General features: G+C 52.9%; 1 protein-coding gene across 1 annotated transcript in view; it reads left to right on the forward strand.

The window, feature by feature from the left end:
* The window catches only part of LOC144931374 (slit homolog 2 protein-like), a 242,288-nt gene extending 217,517 nt beyond the window's left edge, over positions 1 to 24,771 (forward strand). The window contains exons 28-35 of the mRNA XM_078855179.1: positions 9,385 to 9,478; positions 10,512 to 10,649; positions 11,533 to 11,770; positions 12,150 to 12,280; positions 15,044 to 15,198; positions 15,943 to 16,249; positions 16,760 to 17,022; positions 20,929 to 24,771. Of these exons, the coding sequence (XP_078711305.1) occupies positions 9,385 to 9,478; positions 10,512 to 10,649; positions 11,533 to 11,770; positions 12,150 to 12,280; positions 15,044 to 15,198; positions 15,943 to 16,249; positions 16,760 to 17,022; positions 20,929 to 21,182 (1,580 nt within the window). The 3' untranslated portion in view covers positions 21,183 to 24,771. The remainder of the gene's footprint in view (positions 1 to 9,384; positions 9,479 to 10,511; positions 10,650 to 11,532; positions 11,771 to 12,149; positions 12,281 to 15,043; positions 15,199 to 15,942; positions 16,250 to 16,759; positions 17,023 to 20,928) is intronic.
* The last annotated feature ends 1,410 nt before the right edge of the window (positions 24,772 to 26,181 follow it).

Consider the following 26,181-nt stretch of genomic DNA (forward strand, 5'->3'; position numbering starts at 1 on the left):
TCTCCACCCGCTCTCTCCCCACCCGCTCTCTCCCCACCCGCTCTCTCTCCACCCGCTCTCTCCCCACCCGCTCTCTCCCACCCGCTCTCTCTCCACCCGATCTCTCCCCACCCGCTCTCTCCCCACCCGCTCTCTCCCCACCCGCTCTCTCCCTCCCGCTCTCTCTCCCTCCCGCTCTCTCTCCACCCGCTCTCTCCCTCCCGCTCTCTCTCCACCCGCTCTCTCCCCACCCGCTCTCTCTCCCACCCGCTCTCTCTCCACCCGCTCTCTCCCCACCCGCTCTCTCCCCACCCGCTCTCTCTCCACCCGCTCTCTCCCCACCCGCTCTCTCTCCACCCGCTCTCTCCCCACCCGCTCTCTCTCCCCACCCGCTCTCTCTCCCACCCGCTCTCTCTCCCACCCGCTCTCTCTCCACCCGCTCTCTCTCCACCCGCTCTCTCCCCACCCGCTTTCTCCCCACCCGCTCTCTCTCCCCACCCGCTCTCTCTCCCACCCGCTCTCTCTCCCACCCGCTCTCTCTCCACCCGCTCTCTCTCCACCCGCTCTCTCCCCACCCGCTCTCTCCCCACCCGCTCTCTCTCCACCCGCTCTCTCCCCACCCGCTCTCTCTCCACCCGCTCTCTCTCCACGCGCTCTCTCCCCACCCGCTCTCTCTCCCCACCCGCTCTCTCTCCACCCGCTCTCTCTCCACCCGCTCTCTCTCCACCCGCTCTCTCTCCCACCCGCTCTCTCTCCACCCGCTCTCTCCCCACCCGCTCTCTCTCCACCCGCTCTCTCTCCACCCGCTCTCTCTCCACCCGCTCTCTCTCCACCCGCTCTCTCTCCCACCCGCTCTCTCTCCACCCGCTCTCTCCTCACCCGCTCTCTCTCCACCCGCTCTCTCTCCACCCGCTCTCTCTCCACCCGCTCTCTCTCCATCCGCTCTCTCCCCACCCGCTCTCTCTCCACCCGCTCTCTCCCCACCCGCTCTCTCTCCCCACCCGCTCTCTCCCCACCCGCTCTCTCCCCACCCGCTCTCTCCCCACCCGCTCTCTCTCCACCCGCTCTCTCCCCACCCGCTCTCTCCCACCCGCTCTCTCTCCACCCGATCTCTCCCCACCCGCTCTCTCCCCACCCGCTCTCTCCCCACCTGCTCTCTCCCTCCCGCTCTCTCTCCCTCCCGCTCTCTCTCCACCCGCTCTCTCCCTCCCGCTCTCTCTCCACCCGCTCTCTCCCCACCCGCTCTCTCTCCCACCCGCTCTCTCTCCACCCGCTCTCTCCCCACCCGCTCTCTCCCCACCCGCTCTCTCTCCACCCGCTCTCTCCCCACCCGCTCTCTCTCCACCCGCTCTCTCCCCACCCGCTTTCTCCCCACCCGCTCTCTCTCCCCACCCGCTCTCTCTCCCACCCGCTCTCTCTCCCACCCGCTCTCTCTCCACCCGCTCTCTCTCCACCCGCTCTCTCCCCACCCGCTCTCTCCCCACCCGCTCTCTCTCCACCCGCTCTCTCCCCACCCGCTCTCTCTCCACCCGCTCTCTCTCCATCCGCTCTCTCCCCACCCGCTCTCTCTCCACGCGCTCTCTCCCCACCCGCTCTCTCTCCCCACCCGCTCTCTCTCCACCCGCTCTCTCTCCACCCGCTCTCTCTCCACCCGCTCTCTCTCCCACCCGCTCTCTCTCCACCCGCTCTCTCCCCACCCGCTCTCTCTCCACCCGCTCTCTCTCCACCCGCTCTCTCTCCACCCGCTCTCTCTCCACCCGCTCTCTCTCCCACCCGCTCTCTCTCCACCCGCTCTCTCCTCACCCGCTCTCTCTCCACCCGCTCTCTCTCCACCCGCTCTCTCTCCATCCGCTCTCTCCCCACCCGCTCTCTCTCCACCCGCTCTCTCCCCACCCGCTCTCTCTCCCCACCCGCTCTCTCTCCCCACTCGCTCTCTCTCCACCCGCTCTCTCTCCACCCGCTCTCTCTCCACCCGCTCTCTCTCCCTCCCGCTCTCTCTCCACCCGCTCTCTCCCCACCCGCTCTCTCTCCACCCGTTCTCTCTCCCACCCGCTCTCTCTCCACCCGCTCTCTCCCCACCCGCTCTCTCTCCACCCGTTCTCTCTCCACCCGCTCTCTCCCCACCCGCTCTCTCCCCACCCGCTCTCTCCACCCGCTCTCTCCCTCCCGCTCTCTCTCCACCCGCTCTCTCCACACCCGCTCTCTCTCCACCCGTTCTCTCTCCACCCGCTCTCTCTCCACTCGCTCTCTCTCCCACCCGCTCTCTCTCCACCCGCTCTCTCCCCACCCGCTCTCTCTCCACCCGCTCTCTCCCTTCCGCTCTCTCTCCCACCCGCTCTCTCCCCACCCGCTCTCTCCCTCCCGCTCTCTCTCCACCCGCTCTCTCTCCACCCGCTCTCTCTCCACCCGTTCTCTCTCCACCCGCTCTCTCTCCACTCGCTCTCTCTCCCACCCGCTCTCTCTCCACCCGCTCTCTTCCCACCCGCTCTCTCTCCATCCGTTCTCTCTCCACCCGCTCTCTCTCCACTCGCTCGCCTGCCCACCCACTCTCCCACTCGGCTGCCCGCTCTCTCCCACTCGCCCACTCTCTCCCACTCGGCCGCCCGCTCTCTCTCCTACCCGCTCACTCGCCCACCCGCTAACTCACTCACGCACGATTGCTGGCTGCTCAGCTGTATCAACACAATCGTTGTGCATGGGCTATTGGACTATTGGACTCGCATGCGCGCCGTCTGTGCTGCCGCTGCTTCCGCGCACACGCACGCACGCACAGCATGCAGCGCACGTGGGGGGGCCGCATCGCGCTCCAAGATGTTTCTGTTCATCCGCGTTCCGCGCTCCTATTTCTAGACCTAACAGCTGTCGGTTCACGATAATATTTGTTTTACGGTCAAAGGTGCCTTCGCCGCCAAGTGCGTAAATTTATTGATGCATTAAACCGGATTGGAGCTCCCTTAGAAACGTCGATCCGCATTTTTACGCTACCCCTCTAGAAACGGTTAATGGCAGTGATTTTTTAAACAAACATGAGAAGTGTAAAGTTTTTTGTGCTTATAACTTGGCCAAACCCCCCCCCCCTCCATTTAGATGTTTTTGTAACCTTTTTTTAATCAGGAGATGAAATAAACTGCACTGAGGTGCCTGAAATGGCATTGCCTCTTTTGCAAAGGCGATGTTTTAAAAACACTTCAAATATAGACAAAAAAATGTGCGATTCATACAATGCAGCGTGAATAAGGCAGGAAAAAGAAAAAGCTTAAATATATTAAATTAGAAATCTATAAAACGTGCAATATAACTTTAGGAATTAGAAAGTTACCAAATCAAGCAAGTAGAGGAAATAGTAAAACATTGTACAAATTGTGGGATAGAAATAACCCACTGGCTGTGGCCATCGGGAAACCTTAAAGCAAACAGAGCCAATCAAAACATTTACAGACGTTGACACGGAGCTTGGGCATGGTCGGGGATACATTCACTCTGTACCTCGTAAATTTAGTGACGTTTGCTACGTTGCCACGAGAAAAAGTCGTCCCCAACGGTCCCTGAATCCTGCTGCTTGAACTGCATGAGGCGGCCAGCATGGCCGGCGCTGCATCCAGAGCTGCTGCCTTGAACTGTGCAAGTTCGATTCCCGACCACAGTTAAGATCTGCTGCCAAGTGATATCTGAAGCGGTCTCTAAAATCCTCCCTTTATCAGCAGCTACTGCCCAGATTGCCAAAGTATCGTCAAAGAATAACCGCCCGTGACTGACACCACGTGGGGGCTTCTCCATCCAGCAGTGGATTGACGTGGGTGTGAATCATTATCATGATTATGATGAAGTATACGATGTAGACGCACATCATTACCGCACGCGTCATCGTTCATCTTTTCTCCGTGCAGTCACGATCCCTCTGCTGCTGTGCGTCGCTGACGCGGCTGACGCGGTGCACGCCGTGGTGGTTTGCGTGTTGCGTAAGCGTCGCGGATTCCTACGCACGTGATTCTGCGCTAAATGTAGTGGTTGTTTTCCTTCTTTATCCCAAGCCAGCCAGGCCGTGCGATCGCCGCGAGTGGAACGTACAAACGATCGTAACGTGTATTTAGACCAGGTGAGGGCTCACTGAGACGACAACACATGTCTTTTTAAAATATTTTTTCGCGAAGGGAGAGACATGGTGGGGGTGGGGGGGGGGGGTGGACAAATGCATGGAGGATTGCCGGTGCTGAGACACCGAGGGAATCGATCTGACCACGGTGGAGATCGTAACCCCGTGTATGGCACAAAGCTCTCGTCGCGTTCATCATCTCCCCGTGACCTCCCCGGTGAACCCAAATCACGTGCAGATTAAAAAATGCGTCCCGCGTTTGCCATTGGCGCTGCATCAAAACGTAAGAAATGCGTGCGTTGGCCAACAGTTTTGGCAGTGGCGTTTTACATTGTGTCTCGTTAATTAGCAGAGTAAGGGTAGCCAGCCAGCCGGGCTGCTAGCTGTCAATTTGCAATTGGATTTTGCATATTTTCAAAAAATTAATTTTTCCTCCGATTTGGTCCAACAAGTTTTGGGGCAACCCTGAGATGAATTTGGCCTGGCTTTCAATAGGGTGAGTCCCTTATAGCAACGCCACTAAAGTCCCATTCATATTGCGTCATCTTCGCAGCGAGAGGGAGTGCATTTCAGGCGGACGGACGGACAGCGCCAACGCATTATTGCCTTCAACCTGGGCTGAAAAGCGTTCATAAAAGAGATACACCTCCACCTCCCCTCCCCAACCCCCTCGCCCCGCTCCCAACTCATCGGCTCATCACGGGAACGGAACAGGGGCCTCGGGAGGGCCTGGCGTGGCGAAGCGGCCGGTCAGCGGTGAGACGGGTGGGGTTGAGCGGAGGTTGCCGGCGCATTAGCGGGTGTCAGCAGGTGCTTGCCTCCCACGTGAGTGCCCAGCCACGCCAGAGCTTAATTGGCTAAGCCTGAGTGATGAAATCCTGGCAGGGGGGCCTCGCCGTTTCAGCCCCTCCCTCCCTACCTCAATGGCTTCCTTGTCCAAAACACGGGGGGGCCGAGTTGCCGATGGCGGGAGGGAGGGGGCGGCGGTGGTCGTTGGCAAGCCCAGGGATTTGAGCGAGAGTAACGGCGGGAGGTGGAACAGAGTGGTAGGGGGGGGGAACGAGCTGGTGTGGAGAGGACGTTGGTGGGTGGTGGGACGGGGGGGGGGGCAGCAGAAATTGCGAAGAAATTGGAAGGGGGTGGGATGGGGGGGGAGCAGGGAGGGACGGTGCGGAGTGGGGTCCTCCGCCCCTGAGTCTCGGCACATTTTCCCGGCGCGTGGCCTCGCTGCTCTTGCTATACCCACTGAGTACCATTTAGTCGCCACTGCTCCGGCAGCCCGTTCTAATTTGACATTTATTTTTCTTTCGGGTTCTCAATCCTTACGGTGAGACCATCTTGACCCGCGGCCCTGTTTTTTGTAACGGAAAGCGGCAGAAATAATTCGGGCAGCCTGCGCGCTTCGCACGCACGCACACACAAAGACAAAGATCCCCCATGTAGCCTTTAACAGACTGTTGGTACAAGGGCTGTTAGTGTGCACCTCTGAAGGCTATTACCACTTTCCGAGTGGTGATGTTTACACATGACGCCAGGTGAGACTTAGCCGGCCCAGTGGAGGTCCAGGACCGGTTTAGATAATTGTCACTGTTGGTGGTCGTGAGCGGGAATCCAACTCGGGTTGACGGTTTTGCAGCACAGAGTGCTAACCACTACACCACCACACACGCACACACGCGCACAGAGACGCACACACACACCCACACACACGCGCGCACACACACAGGAGCACAACCACTCCAGGCATCTGCAATCTCACTGCAATTGCTCTAAACGTCTTGCCTTGTTGTTTATTGTTTGTCTCTCTCCCCGCTGCAAACGGCAGACATAAATGAGGTGGAGGAAGGTCAGTGTGCCGCCGTCGTGTTTCCGTGCGATGTGGATGTTAAACGCGAGTTTTGTATTCGAAGGGACACAAATAAGAAATTGTCATTGTTGCTCCAGCTGAAAGCATGGAGTTGCTGCGCCGTGCGCCCTGCATGCGGGTTGTCACAGGATCCGTGTGCTGTGTACGACCATGTGCATGTGTGTGTATATGCGTGTGCGCACTTGCCCCAAAAGTCGGTTAAGGCTATACGGGGGATCTTTTTCTTTGGTGTATGCATGCACGTGTATGTGTGTGTACGTGTGTGCATGTTGCACGCATGCTGTGCCATGTTTGTGTGTTTGTAAACTTGGCATGTGCACACACACGCCAGGTTATAAAAGGTGAATTCTTTAATTTGCACCTCCGTTTAACACGGTTGGGTACATACGTTGTGAAAGAAGTTCAACGTGCATACCATGCGTACGTATGTACGTACAAATAAACGAATCGATCCCCGAATCAAATTTGCAACCCTGGATTGTGCGAATTCGTCGAATCGCTCCGTGGGCGAATCTTTACAGCCCCAACCGACGGCGCGCTCGCCTTAAACGTAATCCCTCCCACGTCCATCACCGCGTCTAATCCTCCTTCCCCATGATCCCTCTGGGTGAGCAATAAGCTCGAGTAAACAGGGGAGACCGGCGAGGTGGCGTGGCGGTCAGCGAGTGCCCTCACCGTCTTGGCAGCTTCACGAGAGTTCAAATCCCGGTCGTAGATCGACTTGGGTCCTCCCCCCCCCATCATCCCTCCGAGGAGGGACGCTAAAGAAATTAAGCGGCGCTCCATGAGGAAACCATCAGCGGCTGGTTCGACAGATCGACTCACTCGCCCCACCGTGGCAATGGGACGTTTGTACCACATTTTCAAAGGGGGCTATTGACCAATTGAAATGGAGCACCGCCTTGACCTTGCTCACTTGAGCCGGCACGGCCGCGAGCCCTCTCCCCGTGGGAGCATCTTCCGCGGCGTGGCACGTGAGGGCTGCATCACCTTCCCTCGAGGCACGTGCGAGGAGTTGTCGCCGCTTGTCGTCGTTTTTTATTTGGTCGCTCGCTAGCTCGCCACAGTGGGGGGGGCGCTTTTTCTTCATTGCGATGTGGTGCTCACAGGTGCAGCCCGTCGCTTGCCACGTGGCATGCCTCCCCTGTCGATATTTTGTACCCACAACTCCTACCCCCGCCCCTCCCCCCCCCAAAATGATTTACAGTTCGTGTCATTCTCAATTTGTGGGGTCGTTGAGGCATCACGTCTCCGCAGTTCCACGGGTATTTGGTTTACACTATGAGATCTCTTTTACCAGTGGCAAAATATAATGGTAGGTTTTTACCCTTTTAACTGTTACAAAACTGACACCTTTATTATTATCCTTATCAGAGTTGATTCTTTTTGTTTGCTTTATTGACTACTTGTGTTGTGGTCATTTCAAACATGATGCCTTGAATAAAGGTGTCAGTTTTGTACCAGTTAAAAGGGTAAAAACCTACCATTAGGGTATTTGGTTATTTTGTCGAGGACGCCCCATTGCGTAATCATTTGTATTTTGTTTCACGTGCTTGTTGTGAGCGATCGTCGTTTATTCGGAGGCAGAGAGACAACCCCGTTAATCGGCGTGCCGTGCACCGTGTTTAAGTGGCGGGTAAGCTCTCTCTGTTCGTATATTTGCTGAGCGGACGTGGTTGGTGGGAACTGCACTCTGGTGGCACGCTTCAACTGTAATGTTTATTACAGCCAGACGTGTGCAGCTTACTAAGGCCCTGCACTGTGGCACCGTCAGATTAATGTGTTTGCTTTACGGACCTCTTTAAATATTTTTTTTATGAGGCACCAGAAAAATTAAAACGTTTTAAAAAGATAAACACACTCGTGTCAGCGCCGCTTAGAACCCACCAAAAATGAAAAACTCCCAAAAACCCTCACTAAGAATTTTTCAAAAAAATGTGTAATCTGATGCTAGGCCGACTTGTTCTCCCTTGCGCTGTCTGTCCGTGTCTGTCTCTCTCTCTCTGTGTAATTGTGAGGCAAAATAACTCGGAGCAATGTGCGCAGCTGCCAAGGTGCAAGGGTCTATTACGATCTTTGACCCCGAACACCTAAACTGCAGCTGTGGCAGCGCTGCCGTGGCGGCTATGAGAGTGTAAACTCAAAGTGTAAACTTGGGATGGAGAAGGTACGAGCCACGTCCCAGCACCCCAGTGTGACTCGTCTCTTCTCACACATCTGACCGCCAGTGAGACGGCGACGTCACTGGGCCTCTGGCATACAAGTGCCGCCCTCCCCCCCCACGCCTCGCAAATCTAAAGCTCGCTGGATTTTATTTCGTGGTCCAGTTGCTTTCTCCGTACGTTTGCTTAAGGGTTTTTTTTCAGACGGCCGTGGAGTGAGGTTATACAGATTTTTTGGTTTGCGTTCTATCATCGCAGAAGTTTTTCGTCGGACTTGGCTTTGTTTTTGTTCCAAGCCTTGCTGACGAAAATGATTAAATGGATTTTTGTAAAATGGAGAGAAAGAAAATAATTGTGCCAGCTATATCAAAGGGCTTATTCAGTACCGGGTCACTAGCACAGCTGCGTTTTTTGTTGTTGCGGTATGCTGGAAGCATGCCCTGGAATACTTTATTGTTTTAAGACTACATCTGTGTGACTTTACAAGTGTAAAGGCACACAGATGGGTGCAATGGCACAGCAGTGGTGGAAAATGTAATATATCTGAACCTTGCCTGGGCTTCCCTTAGATCAAGACGGCCAAATAATGAGTACCCGGCTCATCAGCATTGGCAGCTGGGGTGTGCATGGTGCTGGCCACGCTGCCGCTCCTCCTGTACTCATTGGAGTTGTTTGGCAGGCGTGTAACCATTAATCTATTCGGCGATTTAAATCGGTCTTAATGCTCACGATACGTGCATCGAATCATGTGTGTATGTGTCCGCATGTAAGCAGCAAAGATTGACAACAAGTACAATTCGTACGCAAATGTTACCGTTGCTCTCATGGCCACGACATACGAAACAAACCCTCGTCAGCGACAATTTAAGTATAAAGGAGGCAGAACAAACGAGACCAAAGAGAATTGACTATTCTATTCTGACCCCAGAATTCGTGCCAAATTATGGGAGAGTAGAGGTTGAACCTGTCATTTCATAATCAATAGGCGCTCGCTAACAACAGTCGCCCCAACAGTCTACAGCAACTAAACTTGGCCTTGGCGTGTTAGCGTGTGCGCGCGCGTGTGTGCGTGCGGGTGTGTGTGTGTGCGTGCGGGTGTGTGTGTGTGTGTGCGCACGCGTGTGTGTGCGCATGTGTGTGTGTGCGTGCGGGTGTGTGTGTGTGCGTGCGGGTGTGTGTGTGCGCGTGTGTGTGCGCGTGTGTGTGTGTGTGCGTGCATGCGTGAGTTTGCACGGCTTTACCTCAGTTCTCACCTCGCCTTTGTCTCCCTCCTGACGTTGCAGGTGACCTCTGTGAAGACCGCGTGAACTTCTGCACGCCCGACTTGAACCCGTGCCAGCACGACTCCAAGTGCATCATGACACTTAAGGGATACAAGTGAGTGTTAGTGTGGGTGCCATGTCTTTGTGTGTGTGTTTGGAAGCTGTAGCGTAGCGGTTGGCGGACCGCACTACGAACCCAGCGACCCGCGTTCGATTCCCACTTTTGACCAGTATCAGTGATGCGTATCTTAACTGGTCCAGGGCCTCCTCTAAGTCGACTCGACCATAACGGTGTACCTGGTGTGGTGTGTAAAACATCAGCATTGGAGAGACGAAGCCGGCCAGGCGTGGTACTGGCCACCCACCCCCTCGTGCGATGTGCTGGTCTTAATAGGTGCTCGCTAACAGAGCTTGCCCCAACAGTCAGTTCGGGGCTGTGTGGCAGTTCTGCTTTCTAGCGGGGGGCCATGAACCCCCAGCGCTATCATCCGTGGCTACAATCGTGGCCACAGTAGGTCGGATCTGATCCAGAGCAAGCGGTCCCACGACCCCACGCCACCGTAAATTCATTATCTGTGACCCCGGCAGAGGTTTCAGGGAGGCCCCTAATGCTAAACTAATTGGTGATTTATACGAAACTGACTGCACGGGTGCCTTTGGGGGGTTCGCTCTGTGCATGTCAGGATGTTCCGTCATCTCCGCAGCTGAAAAGTTGCACTGTTGGGATTTCCCATTCAGTGACTTATGTTTTGCAATTAGCGATTTGTGTTTATTGATTTGCATTTTCGTTTAACCGTTTGTCATGAGCCGCGATTCGTGGTTTGTGGATTGGGATCCAGCATCGTGTGACGTTGCGTTCTAAAGTTCGCAAATTTGCATTTGACGTTTTTTTGTCACGCACTCGCTTAGCAGTTTTGCGGCATATTGTGCACTTCCCGTATATAAAGATCTCTCCACTGGTACGTGCTCGTTTTGCACGCACCATGCACCGGTCGGCACGGCAACGTCCGACGTTTCCCCCTCCGCCGCACTGCGGCAGCTTCCACCGTGAAACGTTGGACGCCTTTCGCAACCTCCCCCCCCCACCTTTTATTGAAATCTCATCCTCGTGATTCTACCCGCCCCCTCCCCCGGCCTCGCCACTCGAGGTGCGAGTGCGCCCCGGGCTACGTGGGCGACCACTGCGAGGTCGACTACGACGACTGCCAGGGCAGCAAGTGCCAGAACGGTGCTCCCTGCGTGGACGCCGTCAACGGCTACACCTGCAACTGCCCGCAAGCCTACAGGTGTGCCACGGCGTGTCTCTTCATCATCACGGTGCCTCGGAGATGTTAACTACCTCGTCTGGTCTACAGGAGGTTGTGGGTTCGATCCTGACCCTGACGCCTGCTGTATATTTGGAGTTTGAGTGTTCTCTCTCTCTCTCTCCCCGTGGTCGTGTGGATTAGTCTCCGGGTCCTCCGGTTTTTCCCTCCACAGTTATAGTATTTGGCCATTGTTATAAATGTCCACGTGGATAAGCCACTTCGTTTGGCTATCTCTTGTGGCCAGGTCACATGTAAAAAAGAGCTATATAGATCAGTGGGTCTTACCTGGTAAAATAAAAAAAATAGTTTTCCTGGTTTTAGTTTGAGTTTGAATGCCCAGACTCCTCTTCTCGACGGGGCCCTGTGTTGCGACGTACAGTCTGCTTCCTTTTAAAGCCACGGATTGCTTGCCATCGGGCGTGGGAAGAGTTTGCTATGACAGTTCATGAGCGCCGGCTTTCTCGACTGCCCCAGACTCCATCTTCCTCATAGCCCAGCGGGTTTAGCAGTTTGACAGTCCTCAATGTATACTAGCTGTATTACTGCCAGCGCGTGACACCTGAAGCATGATCGTTTAGTTTGTTTGCTCTCCCCCCGCACCTCCGACTAGCACGCTTGGCTACGTACGGCGTGAAATAAGTTCAACGTACACGAACACGCTTGGTAAAAGCACTTTGGGTGCCACGAGACGCTCTATAAATAACGACGACGATTTAAACGTTTCTCTCTGAACACCGCCGCACTCCCTCCTCTCTGCCCCTTCCCCTGTGCCCCCCCCCCCCACGCCCCCCACCCCACCCCCCCGATAACCCCCCTCACGCCCCCCCCCCCCACTTGCCGTCGTCCGGCACTGCCTCCCCAGCGGCCTGTTCTGCGAGGTGCCCCCGATGGTGCTGCCCCGCGCCAGCGTGTGCCTGCAGCACGACTGCCAGAACGGCGCCGAGTGCATCGAGCAGCACGCGTCGCCCGTGTGCCAGTGCCTGCCGGGCTTCGAGGGCGAGCGCTGCGAGAAGCTCGTGGGCGTCAACTTCGTGCAGCGCGACGCCTACCTGCAGCTGCCCTCGCCGCGCAACCGCCTGCACACCAACATCAGCCTGCAGGTGAGGCGGAGGCGGCGAGCGGGCGGGCGCCGATGAGGCCGCCGCGGTACGGACGACGGCGCGGACTCGTTGTCCGACAACGACGTATCGTGTTTGCGTGTGACGCCGGTGTACTGCACGTGGGAGTTTGCCGGCCAAGAAGAACGAATGCTGTAGTTAGGTGCGTGGTGTTTGAGGAGGAGGAAGGTGGAAGGGCTGAGGTTGCTCCTTTTAGCGCTTCCCCCTTATGCTGTTCCCGAGCTCCACAAAACGTCCTTCGCCATAGCGGCGTAGTGACATCACTTGCATTAAAGTATCAAAGCATAATGTTCTACGAAATGTCATCACTAAAATCACGTTTCCCGTCCCTGCCCCACTGCCCCACTCCCCCTCTGCTCAGGTGGCGACGGATGAGGATAACGGGATGCTGCTGTACAACGGGGAGGGGGACCACGTGGCCGTGGAGCTGTACAGGGGCCGCGTGCGAGTCACCTACGACGGAGGCAGCTCCCCCACCAGCACGCTGTACAGGTGAGGGTGATGGTGTCCAGGTGAGGGCAGGGGCGGGCAGGCAGGGCGGGGACGTTGGAGGTTTGTGGCAGCCCTCAGAAGAAACGGTAGCGGTGATCGCAGCAGACGGCGCTCGTCTGCTCGAGGAAAGAGAAACGGCTCGCAGAGAGGGAGGGGGGGGGGGCGGCGGACGGGTTCTGGCTCACCGTCAAGCCAGATTATGATTTTTGAACACGTGGCCACGTTTAGTCACGTAGCGCTGCATTACATCAAACTCCGTGCAGGATACAAAATATTCAGTTTAGAAATTACTGCCTACGTCTGGCCCCCCCTGCCACCCCCCCCCCCCCCCACATGGCTCTCCGCGTAAAGAAGCACGGGAGACGAGACGCACGCACGCTCTGAGTTAAACTGAGAGGCAGAAGGAGGAGCGCGTGGATCAGGGAACAAACGCAAATCAGAGAGAGAGAGAAAGACGTCGTATTGACTGGAGAGGGAGAGTAATGATGGCTTGGGCAGCATCCACCACGAGAGGGACTGATGGCCACTGGACGGGACTGATGCGTTAGCCAAAGGAAAAAGGAGAGAATTCGCCAAAGAGGGCGACCATCGCAGAGATGGAGCGACGAGATCGGTTCATGTGCAGGAATGAGGCGGATCGTCGTAGCATCCGAGGAACGTAAGGGAAGCAGCAGCATGGGGAGCCCTCCATCCAGCAGTGGATAAACCATGGCTCGTGGTGATGACGAATGCGAGCATTGCATGCGATGTAAGGACATTCTCTGATTATTTATATATATATATAAAAGCCACGCAAATTACAAGGGCCGAACATGTGTTAATAAGATTTTAGCAATTTCCATCTGCACACCACTTAGAACATTGCATGCGGGGCATTTATCTTTTTTAATTCAAATTCCCCAATCTCACCGGGTAGAGCTTTTTTGTGCGACGTACCAACCGGCTGCTGCCGTGTGTCGCCCCCGCCGAGCGAGCCACACCAGGGCACTCCTCTTACATTCACTTCAAAGGGCCCTTTCATTTATGCCCTGCCATTTTTGTAATGGAGCTTCTTTTCGTGGCCATCAGAATTCTCGGTCGGATTGTTAGATCTCATTTAAGCACCCCCCCCCCCCCCCCCGCGTTTTAAGTCTGGAATTTGCATACTCATTGATTTCATTGTAATCTTTACGTAGATATATATAGAGATAGATGGATGGCCCTTTATACTAAACTAAACTATTTTTTTACTTTACCAGGCAAGGTGCAACGAGATATACAGCTCTTTTTCAGAAGCGACCGGGTCACAAATGATAGCTCAAAGAAGTGGTGTATCACGTGGACATTTATAGCAGCCAAATACTCCAAACGCATGTTGATTTTTAATGTGGAGGGAAAACCGGAGGACCCGGAGAAAAATCCACGTGGCCACCGGGAGAATCAAACCCACGACCTCCTGTATACCAGGCAAAGTAGTTAACATCTCCTAGCCACCATGATGATTATGAGAAAGAGACCCGCAAACTCCCAATGTACAATAGGCGTCAAAGGTCAGGATCGAACCCACCATATCAGGCGAGGTAGTTTTATATTCCCTAGCCACCGTGATGAAGATGATGAGAGACATGCAAACTCAAAATATACAGAAGTCAGGGTTGGGATCGAACCCACGATGCCCTGCATTCCAGGCAAGTTAGTTAACATCTCACTACTGTGTAACCCAGCCATGGTGAAGTATGGTCAAACACACCCCCTTACCAGCCTAGTGGGTGGAGATCTCCATCCAGCAAGGGCTGAAATAAATAACACTTGAAAACTGGAAATCTCATTTTTAGGGGAGACGTAGGATTAAACAATTACAGAAAAACTACATCACTCAAACGCTTTGATTTTCTGTGGATGTACAAAAAACAAATAATAAACATTAGAGTCATTGTGGAGAACATAAGTAACTAAATAAATAAGGAGACAATATTCCTCCGTCAGTACGTCTCTCCATGTATTTTTTCTTTACCCAACCCAGTATGTGAGCATGTATATTTGTACATTATATAAGTTATGTTTTACTATGTAATTTTGCGTCAAACTAGGACACATATCTTAAAGAGAGGGCCCTTGCCTGTAATATTGGCAGTTCACCAGCATGAATTCAAGCAAGGCTGTCTCTGCTGATGAGACACCGTGTCAAAACTAACCCAGAGTTTGCTGGTTATGGATCAGTGCCATTGACATCATACACTTCCAGAAAGCCGTAGGGTTATTGAGTTGGATAAAAAAAAGCTTATTTTTGTGTGGAGACAGATACGTGGAGACATTGTCTGCTTAGATAATTTAAAGTTTTAAATAAACTTGTATAGATGTCTCTCTACGCTTAAATATAAACTCTAAGACTTACATGAAGATACCAGCTCTTAAATTAACTTCCATAGAGTGCCATTGATTTATGTACAATCCCATTACATTAATCGAGACCCTTATGCGCTATCTAGCCAGGGAGAGCCCAGGAGACCATTGAGGGATCTCAGGATTAGTTCTCTCATATCCACTTTCACGGACCGTTGTCAAACACGGGGTTATAACCACTTCACCGGGAAAGTTCCTAAATAATTTTTCGTCTTTTCAGACGAACATGTGTTGAACTTATTTCGCACCGTTCATAGCCAACCGTGCGAATTGGAGGTTCAGAGAGCTCAATGGGGACCAAATCGCGTGAAAGCAAAAAAGTATTGCACCGTCAAAAGCACGCGAGAGTGAGCGCGGCTGAACTGTCTCGTGCCGTCCCAGCCTGGAGACAATAAACGACGGGCAGTTCCACACGGTGGAGCTGGTGACGCTGGATCAGAGCCTGAAGCTGTCGGTGGACGGAGGAGTCCCCAAGAGCATCCCCGGGGCCAGCAAGCCGTCGCCCATCGCCATGCACAGCCCCCTCTACCTGGGCGGTGAGCTTTCGCTGCGTCGGTAGCGCCGTCACGGCCAGCCTCCACGCGACGGCGCGGTGGCGGCGTCATAGTTGCGTTGGTCCCCTGTTGGGATCAACGCTTTGACAAAGGGGCTTATCGATCCGAACCATCGTACAGCATCATCGCCATCGTTGTTATCGGCCCATGACCTTTCCTCGTGGCTCCACGATGCCACGATCTATTCTGGCTCCTGCACACGAGCGGTTTTCCTCGCTCCATCTCCGTGGCGATCGTGCTCTTCGGGGGAGCGTTAACACCTCTGGGTGCCCATTCCATTACTGGTTTTGTCCATTGCCCATGTTGCGCACTGGATAATCCGAAATTGTAATGAAGTTACTTTAAGCACGAATAATCATAGAATGAAATAACCTGAATTTCTGTTTGTGTGACTTCACACCTCTCTTGCTTACACACTCGCACTCACATGCACACACACGCTCATACACACCCACCCACTCACACACCCACCCACCTACCCACACACTCGCACACACCCACTCACTCACACACACCCACCCACTCACACACCCACCCACCCACACACCCACCCACTCACATACCCACCCACACATACACACCCACCCACCCACCCACACACTCACACACACCCACTCACACACCCACCCACCTACCCACACACTCGCACACTCACCCACACACTCACCCACTCACACACACACCCACCCACCCACACATTCGTACACCCATTCACACTCACAACAGGCATGCCCAACGACATCGCGGTGGCGGCCCTCATGCAGTCGGCGGTGCACAACGGCACCGGCAGCTTCCGCGGCTGCCTGCGCCGCCTCTACATCAACAGCGAGCTGCAGGACCTGGGCGAGGGGCGCGCCGGGGGCAGCGGGGGCGGCGTGCTGCCCGGCTGCCAGGCGTGCCAGCGTGCCGCCTGCCAGCACGGCACGTGCCGCCCGTCCGAGGCGCACCCGCTGGGCTACGTGTGCGACTGCCAGCCCGGCTGGGCGAGCGAGCGGTGCGACCGGCGCGTGTCGGAGCCCTGCGCGGGACACAAGTGAGAGTTCCCGTCACTGCCCCCCCGTCCGTCTGTCCGTGCGCTCGTTCCGTCCATCCAAGTGTGTCTGTGTCCGTCCAGCTGCCTGTCTGTTCTCGCCGTTTTGTCCATCTGCTGATTGTTTCAGATCCCTTTGCAGGGGTTACCCGCAGATCAATAAATTAAAATATAAACAGACGCAATGCTGATTGGGCTAGCCCACGGAACGATCTGGTCATTAGATGTGATTATCGTTCTCACTAACTTACCAGTGGGCGAACTGAAACAGCAATAACTGGCACGTAGTTCTACGCTTGTACACTACGTGCCAATATAAGTCATTTGGCTATGTCGGGTGGTGGAGGGTTACACAACGAACACATTTGACCTGATCACGTGTACGGCCTCACCCCACACACACACACAACAACAAAAACAATCCTCAATCACAACTCTGCCTTCTTGAGACAGACATTAACTCTGCCCCCCCCGCCCCCATCTCCGCACACCTCTCGGCACGCGGACACACAGGTGCGTGCACGGGACGTGCGTGCCCACCGACACGCACTCCTACAGCTGCCGCTGCGAGCCGGGCTACTCCGGAGTCCTGTGCTCGCAGCCCGACCCCGAAGAGGGCGGCGTCGTCGTCGTCGCCGGGGTCGGGGTGGCGGGGGACGAGCTGCACAACCCGTGCCGCGCGCTGCGCTGCAAGCACGGCCGCTGCCGTCTCTCCCCGCCCGGCAAGCCGGTCTGCGAGTGCGCCAGCGGCTACACGGGCGAGCACTGCGACCGAGGTACGCGCCGCCGTCGGCCGGATCCGCGGTGCGGCCGTGCCGTGCTTGACGTGTAACTCGTACGGCGGGGGGGAGGGGGTGGGGTGGGGTGTGAGGAGGGGGTGGGGTTTGGTTAATGTTCTTATGAGTTCACTTTTTTTTTAAATCGTCCGCATGGAAAAAAATGCACAAATGCTTGCGGGAGTGTTGTTTGCAGCATGCGTCTGCGTGAGTGTGACTGCATGTGTGTGAATACGTGAGTCGCAACTGGGGCGACAAAGGCGGCCGGGCGTGGCGCTGCAACCCACCCCCCTCCTGTTGCCGTGCTGGCCTTCATAGGTGCTCACCAACAGCACTTGCCCCAACAGTCTGTTAAGGCTACGCGGGGGATCTTTGTTTGTGCTGGTGCGCATGTGTGTGTTCGTTTCGGAAAACGGCCGCTGTGGTCAGCGCACTGAAATAGTTGGCTCTTCTCGTTGTCGCTACGTTATGTAAGGCACAACTGTTGTTCGTTTATTGCAATAATAGTTTCAGGGTATTTTTCTTAACAACAAAGGGTAACCCGTGGAACTTTTTGCGTGCCTGGTTTGCGATGGGCTCCATCTGATCAGACAAAACCCTCTTGGATTTGCTGGGGGCATTCGCTGTGCTTAACTCAATTCCACCTTTATTTGCATGGAAGCCTCTGATTGTCTGTCTCTCTGTTTTGTTTCTGTTTGTTTGTTTTTGTTGTTATTTCTTTTGTTCTCCCCCCTGTTTTGTTTATACGTGTTTCCTTGCACTGTTATTTTGTTGTCTACGCCTCTCCTTCCTGAAGCCAAAGTGAATAAGAGCCAGGCTAACAGCACGGACGGTCTCTCTGCCGCTAACGCCACCGCTAGCGCTAGGCCTGACACTAACCGTAGCTCTGCCTCCCTACAGGTGAGATGGGGTGGAGGGGGCCGTGGCAGCGTCGGTCGCAAAAGCTCGCGACGGTTTCCCATCAATGTAGGCAGAAGAAGAAACGGATGACAAAAAAATTAGATAATCGACACCGAACTTGTTCCGCCACTCAAAACGAGCGTTTGGGCTCAGCTCGTTTCCATCAGCGGGGGCTCTAAACCAGCGGTGGAATTTCCATATTCTCATGGCCGAGTGCAGTCTCGCCATAGGAGAACCGATTGTCGACTTTAAACAAAGTGGTGTATACATATTTATCGGCCCCAGGGGAAACAATGATTGGATGAGGTTACCACCGACCTGGATGTTTGAACGGTGTCTTACCGGCTCGATATTAACCACATTTCAAATGCGTTCCCGTTAACCCCTTCTCTTACGCTCCGTTTGTCGCTTCTTTCGTGGCTGTATTCGTGTATCTTCTGAGACACGGTCAGCTCGGAATGTTGAGCTGGGAACTAAGATTGTGCTCGCGTTTGGAATCGACCTTAATCGAATCCTTACGCTCGCCGTGTGTTTTTTTTTTGACCTGTGGAAACCGTCGTCAGTTTTTGCTGCAAGCGTCTCACTTTTAACATTTGAACTCTGTCCACTAACAGCATAAATCTCTAACCCCCCCTCCCCCCGGATGTGTTTTCCCCGATTCTCTTTCGCCCCCACTGCTTGCGTAGGTTTCATTCTCCCCTTTAACGCTAACGCACGCTAGTGGTGTTAGACCCTACCGTTGAGTCGGAGGCCGGCATGTTTCACGAAATGCATGATTTATTTCAAAAGTAGCAGGAGCTCATATTCCCTTGAGCGAGCCAGCGCACATTCATTTTTCATGCCGTGATGTCACACTGCATCGTGAACTTTCTGAAAGGTCAACAATGTATTAATTTTAATTTGCATATTTTTAACTGAAGCGTTTTCATGCTAGCTCTGAAGTGACCCTTTGCAGGAATTAAAAGCTCAAATTCTAAAGCCGCTCTTGTAAATTGGGTGGGGAATTGACAACGAGAAGGGAGCGATGGCAAGGCGCGGGGGCATGCTGACCTCTTGACCTTGATTGCAAAAGAACGTCATGGTCTGTGAAATAAATAAATGTCAGGGACCATGCAGCAGAGGTGTGGACTCGAGTCATGTGACTTGGACTCGAGTCAGACTCGAGTCATGAATTTGATGACTTGCGACTCGACTTGGACTTGCATAACAATGACTTTGTCCCACCTCTGCCATGCAGTGATGAGTCATGGAAGTGGCCAACCATCCCAGTTGAAGGGTCCTCTCGATGAAGTCTTGAGACTCAATGAGGCTTTCCTGGAAAGGTTAATGACGATAACACATGATGACATGCAGTATGTTCAAGTCACATATCCTCAAATGTCAACTGTTTTTTTGTATTAATCTCATATAAATTTGGGTTACCCAGGTCTCCAATGCAAAGCTCAGTAGGATCTCAACGTGTCCATTACTGGGCATACCAATGGCACCGAGTTGGATTTAAATAGAATAGTAATCCAATGGAATAGTAATCCAATGGAATTGTAATCCAAAGAGGGCTCATTGCCTGACACATTGGACTGTCACACAAAGGGTGTTTTAATAACTAAGAGACTAATGAGACATATGTTATTTTTCAGAGAACATTTCTTAGCATCATTATCAAGACAGACTCTATTTCTGACCCTAGTCAACCCCACTAAACACACACAGACACACACACCCGCACACACGTGTCCCATTGTTCCCTGGAGCTTCGTATGGCCAGCAGCACAATTTTCCTTTTCCTAGTCTTTAAAGCTACGATGATGTCACCACTGCTTTCACAGCCTCATCACTATCGACTGCCTGCCACGTAGGGGCTTCTCTCAGAGGTCTGCGCAGATGAGTCCCAAGGGGCAGGGCTCTCTGGGCTGGATTATCGAATAATCCACTGAATAAATTAATTTCCTGCGACCACACTTAATCTCTATGACCGCTAACATGTGCTTCAACTATATTATGAACTCAACTATTATTATTTTAGCAGGTAAGGCCCACACTGAGCTATATAGTTATTTTTCAGAAGCGACCTGGCCACAGATGATAACTCAACAAAGCAGCTTATCACGTGTTAATGTATAGCAGCCCAATACTCAAGAATATGTTAATTCTAAATTTGGAGGGTAAAACAGGAGGACACGGAGAAAAAAATCCACACGACCACGGACAGAGAGAAACGTAAACTCCAAATTATACAGCAACCGTCAGGGTTGGGATCAAACCCACGACCTCCCGTATACCAGGCGAGGTAGTTAACATCTCGCCACAGTGGCGCCCAGTAGCCCAAATTCCTCATTCGTGTGGCTTTCGAGTGACACTGAGCTTGGCTTCCCGTCTCAGAGTTGTGGGCATTTATGTCCATGAAGCATTGTGTGCATTATCAATTACATTATAACTTTTAATTACGACTCGCCTCTCGTAAAAAAAATCAGCCTTTCAATATGCGCGACCTTGACTGGAGTGAAAGCGGCAAATCTCCTCCTACTTCTGTCATCATCATAAACATGCTTACGCTCTGATTTATGGCTTTCCATCCATTTTGTGAATGTTGACATGCTTCATACTGTCGTAACTGTAATACATTTTCATTATGTAATACACTTCAGTGGTATGTACACCCCTAGAGGACAAACACGTGAATAACAGCTCTGTGCTCTTCTAAAGTGCAGTCGTGCAAGGGTGCCACTATGTTTGATCGTGCGATACATCTGCCATCTAGTGGTAAGATCTGGAAAGAAAAAAGATGCACTTGAGTATCACGGCGGCTATCAGAGCCGTGCCCAATTTCTGTACGACAAACGTTACAGAACTATTTGAAGTCCCTTCACTTACTCAAACTCACTCCTACATTCCGTTACGATCCAGCGTGAACGAGCCCTTCTCATTCGCCATTTGCGGTCGCGCTCCCTCGACCTCCCCCCTCACCCGCCGCCGCTCTCTCCCTATCTTTCACCGTCACCTCCGCAGAGAGCCCTTGCAAGGAGGAGCGAGTCCGAGACTACATCCAGAAGCAGCGGGGCTACGCAGCCTGCCGCTCCGAGCGCAAGGTCGGGCGAATAGAGTGCCGCGGGGCTTGCACGGGTGCCACCGGCGGCGCGCGCTGCTGCAGCGCGCTGCGCGTCAAGCGCCAGAAGTACGCGTTCCACTGCTCCGACGGCTCCTCCTTCCTCGACGAGGTCGAGAGGGTCCTCAAGTGCGGCTGCGCGCCGTGCGGGGCGTAGGTGCCAGGCGCCGGGCGATCCACGCGTGCCCCCCCCCACCCGCCCCCCCCCCCCCCTCGTTCGTCATCGCCGCCACCGCCTCCCCTGCTTCCCCTCGACTCCCACATCCCCCACCGGCACCGTGCGTCACCCGCCACCCGCCACCCGCCCGGTGGCCTGGCTGCCGCCACCGATCTGACCCCCGTGACCCCACGTGTGACCCAGCTGTACCGGAGCAGAGAAGTCCGGTCGAGATTGCGACGCCCGTCCGCGGGTCCGTCCGTCCGTCCTCCTGGGAGCCCGGCGATGCCACGCACGCCCCCACCACCAACCCCCCCCCCGCCCCCCAACGGGAGCCACGGGGAGGATCTGCCGTCGCCGGTCACCGTAAAAAAAAAAGTTTTTGTCGTGCTGTTCCTCGTCGTCAGCCTCGTCCCTGCGCCTCCCCGCACCCGACCACCCTGCCTCTCGAACCCTTCCTTCGTCGTTTGTGTCATAGAAATATATATTTTAAATTGTATTGTGAGATTATTTTTTAAGGACTTGTTCTCAGTATGGTAGTCGCATAGCAAAAAAACAAACGGGAGCAGCAGCAGTGGCGGCGGCGGCGGTAAAGAGGAGTGCTGTGACGACGACCCTGGAGACAGAAGGCAGTGAAATTGTGAGCCAGCAGGTGTTTCCTCGACATGTCAAATATAAGTTTAACGGTTGGCTATAACAATAATATTAATAACATTAATAATAATAACACGGTTAAGAGTACGAAGAAGAAAGGAATAAATGCTTGGAAATGTTCATAAATTTTTTTCGTAATTTTTTTGGTTTGCCCCCGCCCGCCCGCCCGCCCGCCCGCCCGCGCGCCTGCCCCACCAACCCCGTTCCTCCTGCTTCAAGATGTCGTCGTTTCGTGACGTCCTTTCACATCGAAGTGTTTTGGCGTTTTGAGCATCTCGGGCCCTGGGGGCATGCGTATCGGAGGGGGGGGGGGGGGGAATGTGTGCCGCCGTTGTCCTTGAGTCGCGTGTGCTGTAGTTTCTTTCCTCGATGTCGGCCCGACCGCCGTGCGCTGTTTTGCTGCTGCTGCCTCGCTGGCGGTGAGGACATTGGGCCCTGTGGAAGCGAAGCGGGGGGGGGGGGGTAAGGTGGGGGTGGGGGGGACCCAGGCAGCCACACGCGAGTATTCTCAACGATTGTGGGGGGTGGATTTGACGTGGGGTGAGGTGGGGAGTTCGTTTAATTTTACATGTACGACATTTTATTTCATGTTAACATTTTGGCTATTAAAGTGAAATCGTTGCATTAGACATGCGTTAATGATACAGCAAGAACAAATTAGCAAGGAAAGTTTTGGTTTGTTGCCAAAATAACGTTAAGTGACATTTGAGTCGATGAGGCAATGAGGCTCCTGGATGATGGTTTTCCTGCTGCGTTTGTTGATGCAGGAAAACCACGGCTCGGGTTTGACCTCTCTGAGTCTCATCAGCATGCTGCGGCTTTTTGAGCGTGTTGCTGGGAAACGGTGGTCCGTGAGCCATTGGTTCACAAGGCTAATTGGTTGGCAGGCTTGAATTGTATTTCATAATAAAGACAGACAGTTACATCGAATTAATATTTTGATATGGAAGTGGAAATTGTTAATTCAACCCACAAAGAATTATACAGTAGAAGGAAACTTCCCCCGATGCATATATTATCACTGCCTTAAAACGTATTTAATGGGCTAATGCTTCATGACATGCTTCTCCTTCGGGGTTACCGAGAGGCCCTTAAAAGCTTTGAAAAAGGTTGACCTGAACAGTTTAGAAATCACATTTATGAACAATGTATCTGATCGCAGATCTAGAGCAGCACCAACCACGTTTCACAACAACTTTCTTCACAGTTGTTTTTTATTGTACGCGACACCGCCGTGTAAACGCGATCTCCAGCTATAGGTTAGACCAGGGGTCGGCAACCAAAATAACAAGAAGGGGCATCTTTCGAATTTGGTAAAACACTCACTATTTCAAGAGCCGCCTCAGTGAATACGAGAGCCGGTGATGCTCCTTAATGAATGACGTCACGAAGCAGCTCCTGAAGAGGAGCCGCACGCGGCCAGTGCCGGATTAAGCTAGTGCGGGGCCTGCAGCATATGATGTTATAAAGGGGCCCTAAATAAAATAAAAACACATAAATATTAAAACACAAATTTTTTTACTTGCATAGTAACGTAATTGTATTTTTTCATTTTCCATACAGCCAGATAATACGACAAATCGCAAACCTTAAACACCCAGTCGTTTATAAAAGTTGAAGGCGGTATAGTACTATAGTAATAGAGCAAGCGCAGAATCACTGAATCTGAATTGACAGCTTGAAAGCATTTAGCGCGGGGCCCTTGAAAGTGCGGGGCCCGTAGCTACTACATATGTAGCAACTACATAGCATATGATGTTATAAATGTTGTAGCAGCTACATGTGTAGCTACTTTTGCTACGAGGATAATCCGGCACTGCGTGTGACTCCAGAGCAGCAGTTTGCCGACCCCCGGGTTAGACGATGCCTGCCAAGCCTCGGCTCTGAAGAAGGGGCCAACCCTTGTCGATGTTTGTCTGTGCTAAGGCGGTGTTTGTGTCGAATGCGGTGGAGCCTCTGATTTGCGTACCGCTGCCAAAGCAGTTGCTGATTATTCAAAAATGCAATGCGGACAATTGACCCCCCGGAAAGCCTCATTGGGCATCGAGACTTTCTGTCGAAAGGGTTCCGCTCCCTGTTTTTTGGAGATTTTGGCCAAATCTGTCCCACGAGTGTGCGTGCATTCGTGCGGGACGAAATTGCAGAACCCGCGACGAACCCCCCCCCCCCCCCCGCAACTCTCCATACTCAGGGGGTGACACTCGGCAGCGTCACACCATCGCCTGGTCACAGCCCGAAGAGCCGCGCTGAGACCATCGTCCGGCAACGTCCCTGGGCTGGTGCACACCAAATCTAAAGCAGCTCGCCCAGCTTTACAAAAAACCCCCGTTAGGGCTGGGTGCACGGCAGGGTGGCTGAGTTGGTTGCGTTTGAAAATGAAGAATGCTCTCGCATGTAGGGGCTGCCTGCTGGTCGATCCACAGGGCTCCCAAAGGGTTATCCTCTGCGCCAGCGACGATCTGCATTCATATCCTCGACATGCTTACAGTTGTACCATAGGTTAAAGAAGTAACACTGTTTTCAGTATTAATTTTGTAATATATATTTTTTTGGGGGAATTAAATGTTGTTACAGATAATTAACAAAAAAATATCAAAATACACGAACAAAAAAACGAAAAAAAAAGAAAATACTTAACCTTTGTTATCGTCGACGATATTTGATATAATTGCTCTATATTGTGGGGGGAAAATATACAGTACATGAGTTCAGTATTCAGAATATTATTACGTGCTAAACAAAAAAATATTTATTTACAGTAAGTGCTTGTATCTAACTGTGCTAATCCTTATTCTACTCTGGCCCATTTGCCTTGTGTTGTAAAATATAATTTATTTCATGTCCGTATTGTTTTAGACTGGCTAGTGCCGTATTTAGGACATTTGGGATTAACTAACACAGTGCATGGACCTCATTAAATTTCCTTCTTTCCTTAGCCACGGACTCCCATCTCCTCCCTCGTTTCTTGTTCTCTCAGTGTCGTTGTTTGTGCGCACACACACACGCACACACACGCGCACACACATACGCGCACACACGCACACAGAAGATCCCCCGTGTAGCCTTCAACAGACTGTTGGGGCAAGTGCTGTTAGCGAGCACCGATGAAGGCGGCACGGTACACGAGGGGGTGGGTGGTCAACGCCATGCCCGGCCGCCTTTGTCTCCCCAGTGACGATGTTTACACACTGCACCAGGTACTCATTTGATGCTGAGTCGACCTAGATGAGGCCCAGGACCGATTGAGATAATAGTCACTGGTGTTGGCCTTGAGCGGGAATCGAACTCAAGTCATCGGGTTTGAAGCGCCGCACACTAACCGCTGCACCACCGCTCCACACACACGCTATTAATTAACTCAGGCTGCTAAATATAACACGCTTCTGTGAGAGATGCATTTCGGATTCAGAGTTGTAGGACTTTCGGATTTTTGAATTCCGGATAAATAATAATGTAGAATTTGTAGATTTTATTTTTTAAGGACAATTTTTTTTAATCTTTTTTCAGATTTTCGGATACTTTACGTACGATGCAATCATTTAATGTGGTCTTCGTGCCACTAAAATGAGAAACGTGCAGACTGTGTAAAAAAAAAATACCTTCTGAATGGTCCGAAACGAGAAATATTTTCTTCCAATATCTTTATAATCTTTGGCTAGATTATCATATTATAATAATTTTTTTCAGATTCTTCTTAAGGTCAGGAACGCATCCCTCGTGTGATTCACAACTGTGGCTGGGTCGCCTGTTTGTGCAACCCCCCCCCCCCCCCCCCCGTGACCGCCGCAGCTACCATCCGTTGGCCAGTCGAGGTCCCACAGTTGACCCTCTCTCCCGCGCTGGTAACTGGCACGCTTTTGTCGCAATCCGGGATCACGAGAGGGTTCGGGGACAATAAATAATTTATTATCGTGGCGAATGTAGCGCCCACTGGGAGCCCGCATGGCGTCACACACAACCCATGACATACAACATGCAACGTGGTGCCTTTTGTCAGTCAACTGCTGGATGCGTGCCGTGCGGGCAATGAGGATTATTTGACCGTATTTCGCCATACTGGTCAGTGCAGGTTGGTGAAGTTGGAAAACACGAATGAGGGAGCAAAGAAGTAGAGTACAACAATGAATGTTGCAAAGACAACCCCGCCCCAAAAATGTTAAAAGGAACGTGTCGTGTCTGAGGACGACAACTGTGACAACACGACAAGTGGGGCTGACCACGTGGTTTACTGAAGCAAACAACGAGTGCAAGACTGGGGAGGCATTGCATCCCTAGACTCACAGAGTGGCCACCTCTGAGACACAAAAATAACTGTGGCATATCATGGGAAGAATAGGCAGCCTGA

Source organism: Lampetra fluviatilis, chromosome 4 (assembly GCF_964198595.1).
Source record: "Lampetra fluviatilis chromosome 4, kcLamFluv1.1, whole genome shotgun sequence".
NCBI lineage: Eukaryota > Metazoa > Chordata > Hyperoartia > Petromyzontiformes > Petromyzontidae > Lampetra > Lampetra fluviatilis.